The sequence below is a fragment of the Diaphorina citri genome, unplaced genomic scaffold (genome assembly GCF_000475195.1).
Source record: "Diaphorina citri unplaced genomic scaffold, Diaci psyllid genome assembly version 1.1 scaffold1500, whole genome shotgun sequence".
Classification (NCBI taxonomy): domain Eukaryota; kingdom Metazoa; phylum Arthropoda; class Insecta; order Hemiptera; family Psyllidae; genus Diaphorina; species Diaphorina citri.
The window spans coordinates 47,383-63,156 of record NW_007378926.1 but is presented as its reverse complement, the minus strand read 5'-3'; the positions used below and the strand labels follow the sequence as shown (position 1 = coordinate 63,156).

The following is a 15,774-nucleotide window of genomic DNA, read 5'->3' as shown; positions in this document are numbered from 1 at the left end:
TTTAACAGAAATCCAATCCGGTATAAACTCTCTATCATTTCTAGCACGCCCTTAAACAAGTAGCAATCGAAGCTATCTCCATTACAGTTAATATTATTGCTTCAGTTCACAACAAAGGTTCGTAAACTTTCTCAAGAAGGGACTGAAAAAAGTAATGGGGAAAACTGCACTTAAGTACCTTACTTGACTATCTAAGTTTAAGTTAACCTTGGGAGCAAGTTTTAAAGTTTAGAGTGCAGATTAGAAAAGTGCATTTTTAAAAAAATTCAATGTCGAAATTATAATGTCCACTGTGCATTTGTGCAATTTAAGGTTCTTCATCCTACAGGCATGTCGCGGTACCAAGTTAGACGGCGGGGTACGTCTAGTCTCTCGTGCCAACACAGAAACTGATGCCGGGGTCAACGCCTACAAGATACCCTCCTACGCTGACTTTCTCATTGCCTACAGCACCGTAGAAGGTAAGCCACACCCCTGTCTGTATGTTTATTAGATAAGCTCCGCCCCCTAATCTCCGTTATGTTCTATAGACTGTAAGCTCTGCCTCTATCCTGTAAGTTCCAACACTTGATACCCCTATATTCCGCAGACTGTAAGCGCCCTACCTCCTTTTCTGTAAGGTCCAACTTCTAATCTCCCTCCTATTATTCGGTAAGCTCCACCCACCAGAGTTTCTAATGTCCTGTGTTCTGTCCCTTAAAAGGATCTCTTTAATAAAATGTCTTTTAGATAATTCCTCTATTCCTCTTCTTTTTTTTTTTTCATACCTCTTTTGTGTATTGGTTAAAATATCTTAACCAAAACTTCATGGAGCTACCCATGTTCCTTGAAATCTATTCACGTAGGGGGCTATCTGCTTAGTTATATGTGTCTTTTACTTACGCTCTCTTCTCCAACTATATTTTTAATTTTCATACTTTAGGTAATAAGGTGGTTCACCAAAAGCAAAGAGGTTCACCATAAACTACTTTATCTTCCTCATTAATAACATCTGCCTTTTCATATTTATTTATAAAATGTCATTAAAAACAAAAAAATCGACCGTAAAAACCATACGGTGCATCATTTATAAGCTACTTTTTTAATTATTATTATAAATTTTTCCGACGATTATTTACAGAGGGAAACTTTAATTCCCCCCGCTTTTTTTTATTTGTTCTGTGTTCAGATGAGAAATTGTCTAAGATGAGAGAGTCTGAGACAGAGGAGGAGAGGGAGAGGGAGGGGTTCTGTCAGGTCTTGCTTCCCACCACCATGCCTCTACATACCCCGTACAAAATACCTACCATTGCCGATTTCCTTATTGCCTACAGCACTGCCGAAGGTAATACCATCGCACTGCAAACCAGTGCCTTTTTATATATTTTTGTACAGAAAAGGTGTATTTTCCTCTTGGGAAACTGATCGCTGACCATTGCTCCATTCAGTTTCTATCAATTCGCAGGCAATGTTCATGTACTAAAGAGTGAAATGTATTATGAGGAAACATTGGAGCAGTGGTCAGTTTCCAGAAAGGAAAATACACTCGAAAAAAATCCCCTTTCCCTCTCTCCCCTCTTGACTAATGTAACATTTTTTACCTCTTTGTATATGACTCCCCTAATTTAACGTTTAACATTTTTTAACTCTTTGTACATAACTCCTCACTTAAATTTAATTTTAAACCTTAAATTAATCGTCGATATAAATATATTTTTTTGCGTTAACCTTTTTTATCGATGATGAATTTCTTCTTCTAATAATCATTGCACACAGTCCCCTCTGTCTCACGCTCTCTCACTTTGCAGGCAATTTTCATGTACTAAAAACTAAAAAGTGAAATTTATATATTATTAGGGCGGTAATTGGTTGATTTTTTTCTAAAATTTTTATTTATAAAAAAATGAAATTTTTATTTTTTTTGGGGGGTAATTTTTTTTTTTTTTTTTTTTTTTTTTTTTTTTTTTTTTAATGTTCTTTTGATATTAGTTTTTTGTGTTGAAAATATATTGGTGAAGGATTCTCTTGCTAGCTTTTTTAGTTCACCATACACTCCACGATTAACTGTGCTTAACACTGGAGTAGCAAGATTCTCCTGAAGAAGCTCTTCCACCCAACCACTGACCTTTTCTTTCACTGTGAGCCCTATTATTTTACCAGGAAGATAGAAGGAAGATAAGATAGCAAGCGAGCCTTTACGAGAACGAACATTATCAGACCAGGATAAAATCCGCTCGGGCGGGAATCGAACCCGTCACAGCGCACTCGTCGTGTTTCTGACGTCATAGATTCTCTCAACACCAGCCTTAGTCCCACTAGTCCTCACTTCAAGCGCCACAGTCTAGCCGAGTTTCCGTTTCCATCCACCAGAGTGAGTGGCGGTACTCCGCCCGGATTACATCAGGTATGTCTTGTCCCTTTAAACATCAGGTAATAATCCTAGTGAGCTTGGATCTTCTTTATCCTGATCTGATAATGTTCGTTCTTCGCTTTGGGGACAGTAAAACCTCAGGAGTTACAATCCTCTCTTTAAAAATAATAATAATAAAACCACTGTTCTAACGATTCTGTTTCCATGTGAGCTTGGAGGGCAGCGCGTCTGCCTTGTAAGCGCTATGTTAAGGCGGTCTCTTCTTGATCCCTTGTGTGCCGCGTCCACTTTTGTTTAGGACTATTGCACTGTTATAAGCGCTAAGTCGCAGGTTCGATTCGTGTTCGGAAGAACTTTATCCTGAACAGATGAAGTTCATTCTCGAACAGCTGGTTTTCTCCTATCCTGTCTTCATTCTCTACTCGCTTTCAGGACGAAAAGACCTTCGCAGTTACAGTTTCCTCTCAAATAACCAATTGCTGTCTAAACCATGGTTTAAATGGCTTTCTCCTATCCTGTCCTTCTCTCTTCGGTTTCGTGACGATAAGGCTTTAGTTACAGTTCCCTCTAGAAAACCTCTTCAAGGGACAAGGACTCTGAGTGTTATAATTTCCCTCTGTAAATAACTCTCAATAAATCAAAAATAATAATAATCCCTCTTAGCTCTCGATATGGAAAGCTACAACGATCTGTTGTCATGGCAACATCAGCAGAAACAGGTAAGTGTTTTCTCTTCCTTGTCGGTGGTCAATACGCTCGCCTAGTAAACAGGAGGGTGTGGGTATGGAATTTTATCCTCGATAATTTGACCACAGTGATAGTACCTAGTAGCCTACTGTTGGAGGTCACAGTAATAGTAGTAGCCTACTGCTGGAGTAAAGGGACTTTTCAGTCCTATGAGAGCAGTATAAATATGCACTATCATTATTCCTTTCTTTTCAAATGAAAACAGGAGTTTCACCGCCGTTTTTATTTCGCAGCAATGAAACAACTGCTACATTAGACTCGTGTGGTATGTGTCGTAGCATGCCCATCCCGTAGTATGTCCCTCATCAAATGGGCGAAAAGAGACACAATACTGGGTTAGGTGCTGGGTCACCACGAGACCACCAGAAAGTAACCCGTTAAAATATTTGCAGTCAAAATACGAGTGCAATTTTTCTTGTCAATGATGGGATTCGAACCCGATCCCTGACTTACCATGACATAAGTTAAGGGAATGTCACAAAATATGTATCTAACCAGGTCGCAGTGACAAAGGGCTTTTATTAAAGCCGATGGCCCTACTTATACTGATAATATTAAATAGTGATAGTTTGTGTGCTGTAACTAACAAACTCCTTATCTCGCTTCCACAGGTACCAAGTATCAACAGTATGCTCATTCGAGATGTGATCTTCAAACCCAAAACCAATACTAGTTGAGCCATAACCCAGCCTCACATTGTCACTCCAGAGGGTAACTAACAAACTCCTTATCTCGCTTCCACAGGTACCAAGTATCAACAGTATGCTCATTCGAGATGTGATCTTCAAACCCAAAACCAAGACCAGTTGAGCCAAAACCCAGCCTCACATTGTCACTCCAGAGGAATTTCTGGAGGAGAAACAAATGAAGAAGATGGAAGGAAAGCCACTGGTGTTGTACTTCCTGTCTCTGTCTACTTGCCTTGGTCTCTTTCTATGTTATTACGATTGGTCTGCAGAACTGTGCTTGCCATATCGCGTGCCATGGGATTTTGGGGGTGATGGGTAGTTTTCTAGATCAGACAAAGTACCATTTCAAGCCTTAGAAAACAACGTCAGGTTTCTAAATTCTTAATAGTTGTTCTATTCAACAATTCGATCAAACTCTATTTAAATATAAATACAATTGAAAACCAAAAATAATTAAAATAAAGTTTGGATAAAATAAAGCTTGTTCTATCTATGTTTATTTTTATATAAGAAAAAGATAATAATAAAAGATTCAATATTGAATCTTTGAATCTTTTATTATTATCTGTTTCTTTTCTGTTTTTCACCTGCCTTAGGCCCGGATTCAAAGATAAAATCGATCGGACTGTATGATGAAGGGGGGGGTATACCACGATTCCGCGCATGTGCCCTGCGTAGATAGAAAGTATCAGAGAAGAGTCGGGAGTCAAAGAGCGAGTTGAAAAAAAGAGTAGTTCCTTTTACTGAGTAGCTCAGTTGGGATTCAATCCCAAAGATGAGCCAAAAGTCGCATCTCTAGTTTTTAATGACGAGAGTTTTATACCTTTCGGCGACAAGCTACCTTCAGAAGTTTTCATTAACCCCTTGGAGGGAGGAATCAAACGCGCCTATCTCCTATTTCTTCACTCTCATACACTATACACCTCTGCAATCTTCTATCATAACAGCGAGTTGAAAAAAAGAGTAGTTCCTTTTACTGAGTAGCTCAGTTGGGATTCAATCCCAAAGATGAGTCAAAAGTCGCATCTCTAAGTTATACTGAACCCCTTTGAGTGGGGGAATGAATCAAACGCGCCTATCTCCTATTTCCTCACTCTCATACACTACACACCTCTGCAATCTTCTATCATAATGTCGCCCTAGCCCACACGGGTCGGTAGAGTTGCCTCCACAGCGAGAGGCCCGGGTTCGATGCCCGTTGTTGGAAGAAGTATCCTGGTCGGGGCACCCCGTCTGCGAAGAGAAAAGGACATACGAATGAAGTGGGTGACAATTTATTTCATTTGGTACAAAATAGTTTTACAATTTTTCATATTTTGCTGGGACAGATTAGTGTTTCCAATCCAATGTTTTGTTTACTCAGAATGATTAAATGCGAATCGGTTCAAATTGTTTTTCTACGATTTTAGGTGGCAGATAATGTATTACTAGTACCTATTAGTTACTTACGGTATAAACAAAAGTTAGAAGCAAGCTCGTTACTATAAAAACTATCAAAACACATCTCGTCACTGAAATCATTGTGATTAACTTAACTTTAATAAATAAATAAATAAATATTTGAAGATTATACAATAACTTAACTTTAATAAATAAATATTTGAAGATTATACAATTTTGCAACGTGTTATCGTGAAGGAGCACAGTTTATGATAAAACTGCTATCTAGTTATTTGGTACCTACCTATGTTTGATGACCTTAGATAAGAAATTGAATGAAGTGGGTGACAATTTATTTCATTTGGTACAAAATAGTTTTACAATTTTTCTTATTTTGCTGGGACAGATTAGTGTTTCCAATGTTTTGTTCACTCAGAATGATTGAATGCGAATCGGTTCAAATTGTTTTTCTACGATTTTAGGTGGCAGATAATGTATTACTAGTATTAGTTACTTACGGTATAAACAAAAGTTAGAAGCAAGCTCGTTACTATAAAAACTATCAAAACACATCTCGCCACTGAAATCATTGTGATTAACTTAACTTTAATAAATAAATATTTGAAGATTATACAATAAGTTAACTTTAATGAATACCTAAATATTTGAAGATTATACAATTTTGCAACGTGTTATCGTGAAGGTGAAGGAGCACAGTTTATGATAAAACTGTTATCTAGTTATTTGGTACCTCCCTATGTTTGATGACCTTAGATAAGAAATGAAGCAGTTTTGGCACGATCTGTCTGTTTTGCCCATATAACTGTCCTGTGTCCTTCTAAATTATGCAAATTCACAGGTCACCCAAACAAGGTCCCTTAGTTCTCTCTATTTCGATGTTGGTTACCAAAATTTGTCTAATACTCAGGTATACCTGGTGTAATAAATAGGTAGGTTTTAGCCAGTGACATATGGGATACGGAATTTCCCAGTTCTTTTTGGATCGACAAAGTTTACTAAATACCTTCTATATGAGGAGATATCTACATAAGGAGTTATAGACAATAAAAGAAGAAGTTTAAAAATCGATTTTATTCAGAAAAAAACTACTAAATGCCGTTCCCACAGAGAAGTGTCGAACCCGTAACTTTTCAACTGTAAGTCCAATTGTGTTGGAAGTTGCACCATTCATTTACCTACATACCTAATATCTTATCTCAGGTGAGTACCTACGTCATAAAGAAATTCAGAGTATTTTAGAGAATCAGAGCATGCTAATAAGATCGCTAAAGACAAGTGGTAGAAACCTACGTTTTCTTCAGGCAATACCTACAGTCTATGGGTTTTTACAAGAACGTAGCTATTTTCAGAAAATGCCTTATTCTCGAAAAACTGGAAGCGAAAATCCCGCAGGACTTTCACAAGAAAAAATATCGTCACCAAGAAAAATAGAATCGTCATTAGAAAAATAGAAAGTGATGGAACAAAATAGGTAGGTATATTAGGTAATCTGATAAAATAGGCACTCCGAGATTTGAAAAAACCCTCAAAGTGGGTATACCTACAACAACATAATCGAGGGATTACGTATGCCTATAAAGCACGTGCCTATAAAGTACCTACACCACCTACTGGATACCTGCACTCGATTCTCGATACCTCACAAAAGTTCTGTAAAATAGGTACCTAGGTATAAGTCCTGTATTTTTTTTTTTTTTTTTTTCCCCCAAAAGTTCTGTAAAATAGGTACCTTTATTTTCAAGTCCTTTTTTTTTTTTTTTTTTTTTTTTTTTTTTTTTTTTGAGAATCCCCCTTCGAAAGAAAGAAATTTACTCTGGTAAAATTCAAAGCTACAACAACAAAAAATATAAAATTTTTCAATTCAATTCAAACATCATGCCAGTACATTATGTTCCTTGAAGTAATACGAAAACGGTTCTAAGATACATAGATACAATCTTTTTCTTTTATTTATTTATTTTTTATTCAACTTTTATAATGGTAGCATAATAGTTTGGAGCGTAGTGCATCTGTCTTGTAGGCGCTATAGGTTGCGGGTTCGATCCCCGCTCGGGACGAATATTATGAAACAAAAAAAAAAAAGTTTATAATCATTGTACAAATTGTAAGGGAATTTCCGTGCTAGGTAGGTATATTATAAACAGGAAATTTATAACGACCTCGGGCACCCCGTATATAAAATAAAATCAATTAATTATCTATCTACATGAAACATCAATTAATTATTTATCTTGTGTTTTCTTTATCAACACGAAATAGAGTTTCCGTTGCTCAGTGCCTGTTCAAATTGACATCACTGGCAAAACCTCATACCTCATATCAGCAGATTTACCTGTGGGCGATTTTTGGCTGCCGCCTAAAAATCGGTTCAGTTTTTGAAAGTGTTCAGTGTTCATTTTGAAGTCTATAAGTTCGAAATTTTATTGACTGTTTCTCTCTAAGACTAAAATTTAGTACGTAACAAATGTGTCATAGCTTTTTCTCTTCGAAAGTTGTGCTTTTTCTTATTACTAAAGAAAGTAAATAAAAGAAGGTAGGTTTTGGTTGGATATTTGGCTGGAAAGGAGAGCTCACCAAGTTACAAGAGTAATATCAATTCCGCCTGTGAATTATAAAATATTTTGTCCAATAAGTATCGGTTTATTTGCCTATTTGCCCACACATAGGCGACGGCCGTCAATCGACGGCCGAGCGACGATCGATGTGAATTTTTGTGAATCGATGTGGATCAACGGTCGGTCGACTATGTTTGGACACCACCTTTACATAAATTTTTGCATTATTTAGGTACGTACCTATCGGCCGGCGACCGCTAGATTTTTTTTTTAAGGATAGACACTAGACAGACGTATACGTACAATACATCCTACATTCATTATTGTCTAAATATAGCTATTCTGTTATTGGTTTAGGTAGGTACCATCTCGTGGGCATCAGATCACATGCTCAATGCTCATATGCTCATACACACGCATACACAATTACACATACACATACAATGCTCATACACAAATTAATTAGGATGTTTGTGTGGGTACTCTAGGTACATAGTTTTCAAAACACTATCCCAATTAGGATGTGTGGAAAAGCTGTTATGTGCCTATATACATATCTGTACACAATTACACATTAAAATGGGCGTTTATTCAAAAAGTAATCATTGAAAGATGTGAGCGCATGTGGTATAGGTAGGTATGTACAGACATACCTAGGTATTTTTTTTCTATATAGGTATATTTTTTTTTCTTTTTTTTAAGATCTATTCTGTTATTGGTTTAGGTAGGTACCATCTCGTGGGCATCAGATCACATGCTCAATGCTCATATGCTCATACACACGCATACACATACAATGCTCATACACAAACTAATTAGGGTGTTTGTGTGGGTACTCTAGGTACATAGTTTTCAAAACACTATCCCCATTAGGATGTTAGAAAAGCTGTTATTTGCCTACATATCTGTACACAATTACACATTGGAATGGGCGTTTATTCAAAAAGTAATCATTAAAAGATGTGAGTCATGTGAGCGCATGTGGTATAGGTAGGTATGTACAGACATACCTAGGTACTTTTTTTCTATATATTTTTTTTCTTTTTTTTAAGAGGAAGGAAGCCAGGCGTTCCGAGAAGAACATTATCCCTTCAGGATAAAATCCGCCCCGGGCGGGAATCGAACCTGTGGCCTAACGCTTACGAGGCAGACGCGCTACCAACCAAGCTACCTAAGCTGGCGTGTACCAAGGTTCTATTTACCTTCAAAATCACGAACATTGGTAGAGAATGCCATAGGCATTAACTCCATCCTTGATCAAACTTTATTTTGTACTTATATGTACATTATGTCACCATTTGTAAATATTTATTCTGTAAATAAAGTTTGATCTAATCGTTTAATAATAATAACATTGACTCTTTGAAAAATCAAACTATAAAACGGTAGGTACCACCCATATAGGCACCTATTAACCTATTATACCTACCTATGTACAAATACGTACAGCTTATTTTTATAGAGCTATATTTATGTAGCTCTACAATTTTGTACGTTATAATTAGGTAGGTACACTTATTTGCCTACCATGTATTAGGTATTATCTCTAATTATATCAATACCTACCTACCTAGGTTTTGATTGAGTTTTGGACTAACCTCACAGACACTCTTAGTTTATAGCAAAGTTTAGTTTGTTTACGTTCAGTGTCTACTACCGTGTATAAATCCATTAAATTCAGTAATTAATTCAATCAAAATCAAGGAGCCTGGTAGGTAAGGCAATAACTACAGAGTGGACGCTAAATCTCGAATCGTCTAAGACTCTAAGAGGACTGACATTTTTTTTTATGGATTTTCGACAGAAATCTATAATTCCAGAGAACATTTTCGTCCCTTAAATGTCCCTTGAATGTATAAAAGAGTATGTATTTTATACTATTCTACTTTTCTACTCTTCAATCACCGATCAATTTTTTTCAAGAGTTTTATTTTTCGTTTTTATCCGCGAATTTAAAAAAAAAGAAGACGTTATAAAAAAGCCTTTCTTGATGGACTTGAAATTTTGCTTTTTCTTTTCAATTGAAAGATAGAAGGTAGGCTAGTACGTACACATAATAATAATAATTTACCTACATACGTGTGTATTGACATCCATCCCCCATAAGTTACCTTATTTTCAGACAATGTTACTCGTATGGAAATTACTAGTCAGTGCAGTCAGCATTTTGTCTCTACTAGCACTATGTCAAGCTGCAGGATCCAGACCCAACTGTGACTTCCCGCCCATTGATATACCATCTCAAAAGATCGGTAAGAAAATTTTCAAACCCTACCAGCTTTTTTTTTTTTTTTTTAAGGAGGTTTGACAGAGGGAACTGTAACTGCCAAGGTCTTATCGTCCCGAAATCGAAGAGAGAAGGAAGACAGGAGAGGAGAAAGGCAGCCGTTCCAAGAGCAAACATTGTCAGGATAAAATCATCCCCGGGCGGGAATCGAACCCGCGGCCTAGCGCTTACAACCTTACTTACATTTAACACTTTCAACCAAGCTAACTTGTTTTCGAACGGAGGGAAAACTCCCTCTCACTAAAGACTAAAGACCTCTATCATACAAAAACACCTAACATATGGTCTTTTCTCTATGTACTTATTCAAAATTTGTACTGAACTTGATAAAATATTCACTTAAGTTTTAGTAAATTATCTCTGTACTCTCTAGTCATTTTATGGTTTTATACCTACTTGAAATCATTGCAACTAGGGTTAAAATTAGTTAGTAACTCATTAATAAGATTGGAAATAAGAATTTATTGTATTTGTAAATTGTGCATAATGTGTGTTAACAGCATAATAAATTAATAAATAATAAATGATTCCTTCTTCTTCCTTACAGACGTACTAGGAGACTTGGAGAAGACCCACGTCTGTCAGCAACCCCGACCCAACAAGCTCTGTACCCGAGTCGGCCCACCAGACCGGGCATGTAAGGCCATCGCCCGCGCGGTCGGCGGTGTTCGAAACGTCACCTGTTCACACCCGCACACCTGTGCCTTCCAGGTCATTTTACGAGTGTTATTATTTTTAAAATGAAAGAATATGTCTGGCGGGGGGGCTGGGTTGAACAGGGAGTAGACCAGCTTAGTCTGGCTGGGGGACTTTGAACAGGGAGTATACCAGTCTGAATTTCCCTTGCTAAAGAAATAGCAAAGGTTGAGTGCGAAAGGTATCCACTCGTAAAATTTTGCCAAAACCAAATGTAGGCGCGCTAACTAGGCTGGCCAAGGGGTTAAACCCCTTTCAAACAAAATTATTCGGCCTGAATTCAGAATTCCTTACCTTGTATACCCCTTCAAACTAACTAGGCTGACTTTGCTAACTAACTTTTTCCAGGTCAAAGCACCCATTCAACACCCTAGTCGCCCGGGCTACGCGTTCATATCCCTCTGTGTCCCGGACTTCATTGGTGTCATCTTCCCCTGCCGGGAGAACAACCTGATCATAGCCAATCCGTTCTACAAGGGAGTGTACGAGAATGACAATCCTGAACCTGAGGGTGAGGAAGAGGGGGAGTTCGATATTGATATCCGTTCTAAGAACCAAAAGAGTCAAAGCACTCAAACCCCGAAATAGGTTTTTTTGAGCTAAATCCCCTTTAGGGGTGCGCTATTTTTCTTTTTTTTTTCAAGAGGTTTGACAGAGGGAACTGTAACTGCTAGGGTCTTATCGTCCCGAAATCGAAGAGAGAAGGAAGACAGGATAGGAGAAAGCCAGCCGTTCCGAACCTTATCCCTTCAGGATAAAATCCGCCCCGGGCGGGAATCGAATCCGCGAACCCAATCCAAAAGTTAATTCACCCTGAATACATAACTAGTAGGTAATCAGTACAAAATTTCTAATCTACAAATTTATAGGTAAAAGCAGAAATGTAAAATCAAAACCTAATAACTAATAACTACTTTACTCCCATGCTAAGGTGAATGATTCCAAGGAAACTAACCTGTAGTCTTAGTAACTTAAATTGGATGCCCTTAACAATAATCAGAACAAAAGCTGTCAGAAAGTTAATTTTTTCTTTACCTTCATTGAATTCCAATTGGACTCCAACTCAGCTGACAGCCTAAACTTTAAAATCTTCTTCTCACCTTCCCATTATTTTAAAGTCTGGCTGGGGGACTTTGAACAGGGAGTATACCAGTCTGAATTTCCCTTGCTAAAGAAATAGCAAAGGTTGAGTGCAAAAGGCATTCACTCGTAAAATTTTGTAGCCAAACCCAAATGTAGGCACGCTAACCTCCAAGCTTACTAGGCTGGCTAAGCTGTAAACCCCTTTCAAACAAAAAATTCCTGTGTGCGGAGTCCAGTATGTAGGACTATTGCACCCTTCTTAGCTAACAAGGCAGTTGGCCTCTTTCTTTATTGTATCACTCTCCATTTACCATTCTACCAGGCACGCTACCCTCCAAGCTAACTAGGCTGACTTTGCTAACTAAGCTGACTTATTAGGCTGACTTTGCTAACTAAGCTGACTAATTAGGCTGACTTTGCTAACTAAGCTGACTAACTAGGCTGACTTAGCTAACTAAGCTGACTAACTAGGCTGACTTTGTTAACTAAGCTGACTAATTAGGCTGACTTTGCTAACTAGGCTGACTTTTTCCAGGTCAAAGCACCCATTCAACATCCTAGTCGCCCAGGCTATGCGTTCATATCCCTCTGTGTCCCGGACTTCATTGGTGTCATCTTCCCCTGCCGGGAGAACAACCTGATCATAGCCAATCCGTTCTACAAGGGAGTGTACGAGAATGACAATCCTGAACCTGAGGGTGAGGAAGAGGGGGAGTTCGATATTGATATCCGTTCTAAGAACCAAAAGAGTCAAAGCACTCAAACCCCGAAATAGGTTTTTTTGAGCTAAATCCCCTTTAGGGGTGCGCTATTTTTCTTTTTTTTTTCAAGAGGTTTGACAGAGGGAACTGTAACTGCTAGGGTCTTATCGTCCCGAAATCGAAGAGAGAAGGAAGACAGGATAGGAGAAAGCCAGCCGTTCCGAACCTTATCCCTTCAGGATAAAATCCGCCCCGGGCGGGAATCGAATCCGCGAACCCAATCCAAAAGTTAATTCACCCTGAATACATAACTAGTAGGTAATCAGTACAAAATTTCTAATCTACAAATTTATAGGTAAAAGCAGAAATGTAAAATCAAAACCTAATAACTAATAACTACTTTACTCCCATGCTAAGGTGAATGATTCCAAGGAAACTAACCTGTAGTCTTAGTAACTTAAATTGGATGCCCTTAACAATAATCAGAACAAAAGCTATCAGAAAGTTAATTTTTTTTCTTTACCTTCATTGGATTCCAATTGGACTCCAACTCAGCTGACAGCCTAAACTTTAAAATCTTCTTCTCACCTTCCCTGACTTTTCTCCTGGGCCAGAATTCAAAGTACACACTGTACCTACTACCTACTTTGTTTTTGTTGGCAGCTAACCAGTAACCAATCAACCAGTTTTTACACGAAAGCAATTTGAATATCTGCTTGAATCTTAGGTATCACGTGATTAACTTGTGTAAAGTCCTCTGATTAAGTTCTGGGTTTAGGGTCCATAACCTCAGCAGGCGACTGATCCTCTAGCTTAGGGCAAAACTGTAAGGTGGTCGTAGCCAGATTTTGGCATTTTGATATTTTTGATACTCATTCAGTCATTCCCAAATACAGAAAACCTCTCACTCTATGCAGTTTAGTGTATTTTTATTTCTTGATAGTTACCTACCTCTGTTTATCTAGTCTGAAAAATAAACGAGATTTTGACATACGTAACAAAAATCTATAGTCTTCAATTTATTATGAGGTAGGTTTCTCTTTTATTTTTTCCAATTTCTCTTTTCTCTTCCTATTGGTTCTTTCCATAATCTTTTCTTTCTTTATCTTCCTGTATTCTTTTTCTCCCTATCTCTTCCTTCTCTTTCTATTCCTTCTTACTTTCCCTATCCCCTTTTTTACTTTCTATTATTTTTAAATTTAAACAGGTCTTGTTTATTGTTCCATAAAATGTAATGTTACTACCAATCAAATATATAAGACCTTGTTTAGACTGCGAGAGTAAAGGGACTTTTCAGTCCTATGCTGGTAATATAAACAAGGTATATTCTATTCTATTCCATATTCATAGACCATCTCCAGATATGTAGATATTGTAGATCAGAGGTAAAAAAAAATAAAACATAATTTCGAGGTAGGCATTCGTAAAATTTTGAACAAATAAAGAATATATTATTTAGACTGCGAGAGTAAAGGGACTTTTCAGTCCTATGCTGGTAGTATAAACAAGGTATATTCTATTCTATTCTATTCTATTCTATCCGTTCATCTTCTTCATCACAAATAGCTCCTTAGATGTACTATAGGACACCATAAATTCTGAAGATACCTACTCATTTCGCTCGAAATTAATTTCTGTATCTAATGTGAAATTCCACAAAATCCGGTGTCTGCATTACCTGTTTTGCGGTTCGTATGGGTATTTATGGGTAATTGATGCCAAGTATAAACCCAACCTTGACTGTGCATCTTAATTTCACCAAGTATAGTGCAATTCAGACAAGATGAGACTGACAGAGGATTAGGGGAGAGGGCGAGGGCAATGTTGTCAGACTCTCAACTTTCATTTTAAAATAACGTCTTTTCCGTGTAAATATGGCATCAGTGTAACCTCAAATTGGCGTAATCACAAGCTCATGATTCTGGCAATCTTTTTAATGATTACACTAGTTACCTAGGTACCTACCATTAACATTAACTATTATCATTAATAATTAGTTTTATACATATTAAAGAAACAAGGAAAAACTTTTTATTCCTAATCGCTTTCAAACATGGGTAGAGGAGGGGGCTATGTTGCCAACTTTGTAATTTTTATTATTTTGAATTAATATTTAGCGAATTTTGCAACACTGTTTTATTTTCTTTCTTTGACCACTGTAAGGGGTATCCATTTTATAACTCTATACATATTTATTCTGGCTAATCATGCATTCTCTTTTCCTTGCAAATGTAATAATATAATAGCAATACTTCTTATAATAGCTAATATAATAGCAATATTATTGCTTCATATGAGAACAGTGTGAAGACCACATAGGAATACGATTATAGTGCTAACTTACTAATTTGCAGACTGCAGTTAGGAGAGTTAACTCATAAGGTAGTGCTTTCTTTAGTCCGTTAACTTAGAACAAGATGTCATAGTAATTTCTAGTTTCTTTGGAGGTCCAGCAAGCAGGAGAATTAGGCTTGATTCCCAGATATTTTATGGCTGATACATAATTTCATTTTTAGGTTCTCCGCATGCTTTTTTTCTACATTTTCAGCGTACATTATGGTAGGCCTTTTTCACTGCGATTAGATCTTGTGGGACGTTCCCTTACACTCATATTTAAAGTAGGCTATATTTCAGTCTGACTTGAGAGCTCCCTTACTTTACTTTTACACTGTTGCCAAATTATTTTCAGCGTACATTATGGTAGGCCTTTTTCACTGCGATTAGATCTTGTGGGACGTTCCCTTACACTCATATTTAAAGTAGGCTATAATTCAGTCTGACTTGAGAGCTCCCTTACTTTACTTTTACACTGTTGCCAAATTCCCGTCTTATCAGATGTGTTGGGAGATAGGGAGAAGGCCAATGTATGCTCGTTACCCCGACCCGCTCAATTGTGCGAGAGAGGTAAAGGCCCGGCTGATGAGTTCTGCAAGAAGATAGCCAGAGCTGTGGGCGGAACCAGTGATGCATCGTGCTTCAGGAAGCGAACGTGCAAGTTCCATGTCAAGCGACCTGTACAACATCCTAGCGAACCAGGTAGGTACCCAACATAACGATCTAGTACAATTTAGGTATAAATTGTGTAGGCTGAGGATCCAGAGGTGAAATAGAAGGCAGAGGAGAGAAAAAGCCCGAATGGGGCAAGGATAGGTCTGCAGCACGCGATTGTCCAGATGGTCATCCATCCTCGTACCAACCACGCAAAACGTTGCTCAAGTTCAGTGATCCATTGGGAACTGATGTAGGTAATCAACGTGTTATAACC

At 37.6% G+C, this 15,774-nt stretch overlaps 3 protein-coding genes across 9 annotated transcripts in view; all 3 read left to right on the top strand.

Annotated features, from left to right (window-relative positions):
- Positions 1–283: 283 nt before the first annotated feature.
- LOC103516172 lies at positions 284–1,614 on the top strand. Its single transcript, XM_026828649.1, has 2 exons — positions 284–461; positions 1,169–1,614. The coding sequence occupies exons 1-2, from the start codon at positions 284–286 to the stop codon at positions 1,402–1,404; spliced, it is 414 nt and encodes a 137-aa protein (XP_026684450.1). The 3' UTR covers positions 1,405–1,614.
- Positions 1,615–7,454: 5,840 nt separating this feature from the next.
- On the top strand, positions 7,455–13,425 carry LOC103516168. 7 transcript variants are annotated; one of them, XM_026828643.1, is made up of 6 exons: positions 7,455–7,720; positions 8,795–8,960; positions 9,096–9,127; positions 9,865–9,994; positions 10,577–10,740; positions 11,074–11,732. In XM_026828643.1, exons 4-6 carry the CDS (start codon positions 9,868–9,870, stop codon positions 11,311–11,313), a joined length of 531 nt encoding a protein of 176 aa, XP_026684444.1. In that variant the 5' UTR covers positions 7,455–7,720; positions 8,795–8,960; positions 9,096–9,127; positions 9,865–9,867; the 3' UTR covers positions 11,314–11,732. The 7 variants fall into 7 exon arrangements, with proteins under 7 accessions (XP_026684444.1, XP_026684445.1, XP_026684447.1 ...); XM_026828644.1 differs by lacking the exons at positions 8,795–8,960; positions 9,096–9,127; positions 11,074–11,732 and adding an exon at positions 12,344–13,425; XM_026828646.1 differs by lacking the exons at positions 8,795–8,960; positions 9,096–9,127 and having other exon boundaries at positions 9,850–9,994.
- Positions 13,426–15,289: 1,864 nt separating this feature from the next.
- LOC103516171 (trypsin I-P1-like) overlaps positions 15,290–15,774 on the top strand; it is a gene marked incomplete at its 5' end in the record, with an annotated part of 32,362 nt that continues 31,877 nt past the window's right edge. The window contains one exon of the mRNA XM_017446943.2: positions 15,290–15,445. Within this exon, the coding sequence (XP_017302432.1) occupies positions 15,290–15,445 (156 nt within the window). The remainder of the gene's footprint in view (positions 15,446–15,774) is intronic.

Coding starts and splice junctions, on each gene's coding strand:
- LOC103516172 (XM_026828649.1), top strand. CDS start 284: ATGTCCACTGTGCATTTGTGCAATTTAAGGTTCTTCATCCTACAGGCA. Junction 462..1,168: donor TGCCTACAGCACCGTAGAAG/GTAAGCCACACC, acceptor TTCTGTGTTCAG/ATGAGAAATTGTCTAAGATG.
- LOC103516168 (XM_026828644.1), top strand. CDS start 9,868: ATGTTACTCGTATGGAAATTACTAGTCAGTGCAGTCAGCATTTTGTCT. Junction 9,995..10,576: donor TATACCATCTCAAAAGATCG/GTAAGAAAATTT, acceptor TCTTCCTTACAG/ACGTACTAGGAGACTTGGAG. Junction 10,741..12,343: donor CGCACACCTGTGCCTTCCAG/GTCATTTTACGA, acceptor GACTTTTTCCAG/GTCAAAGCACCCATTCAACA.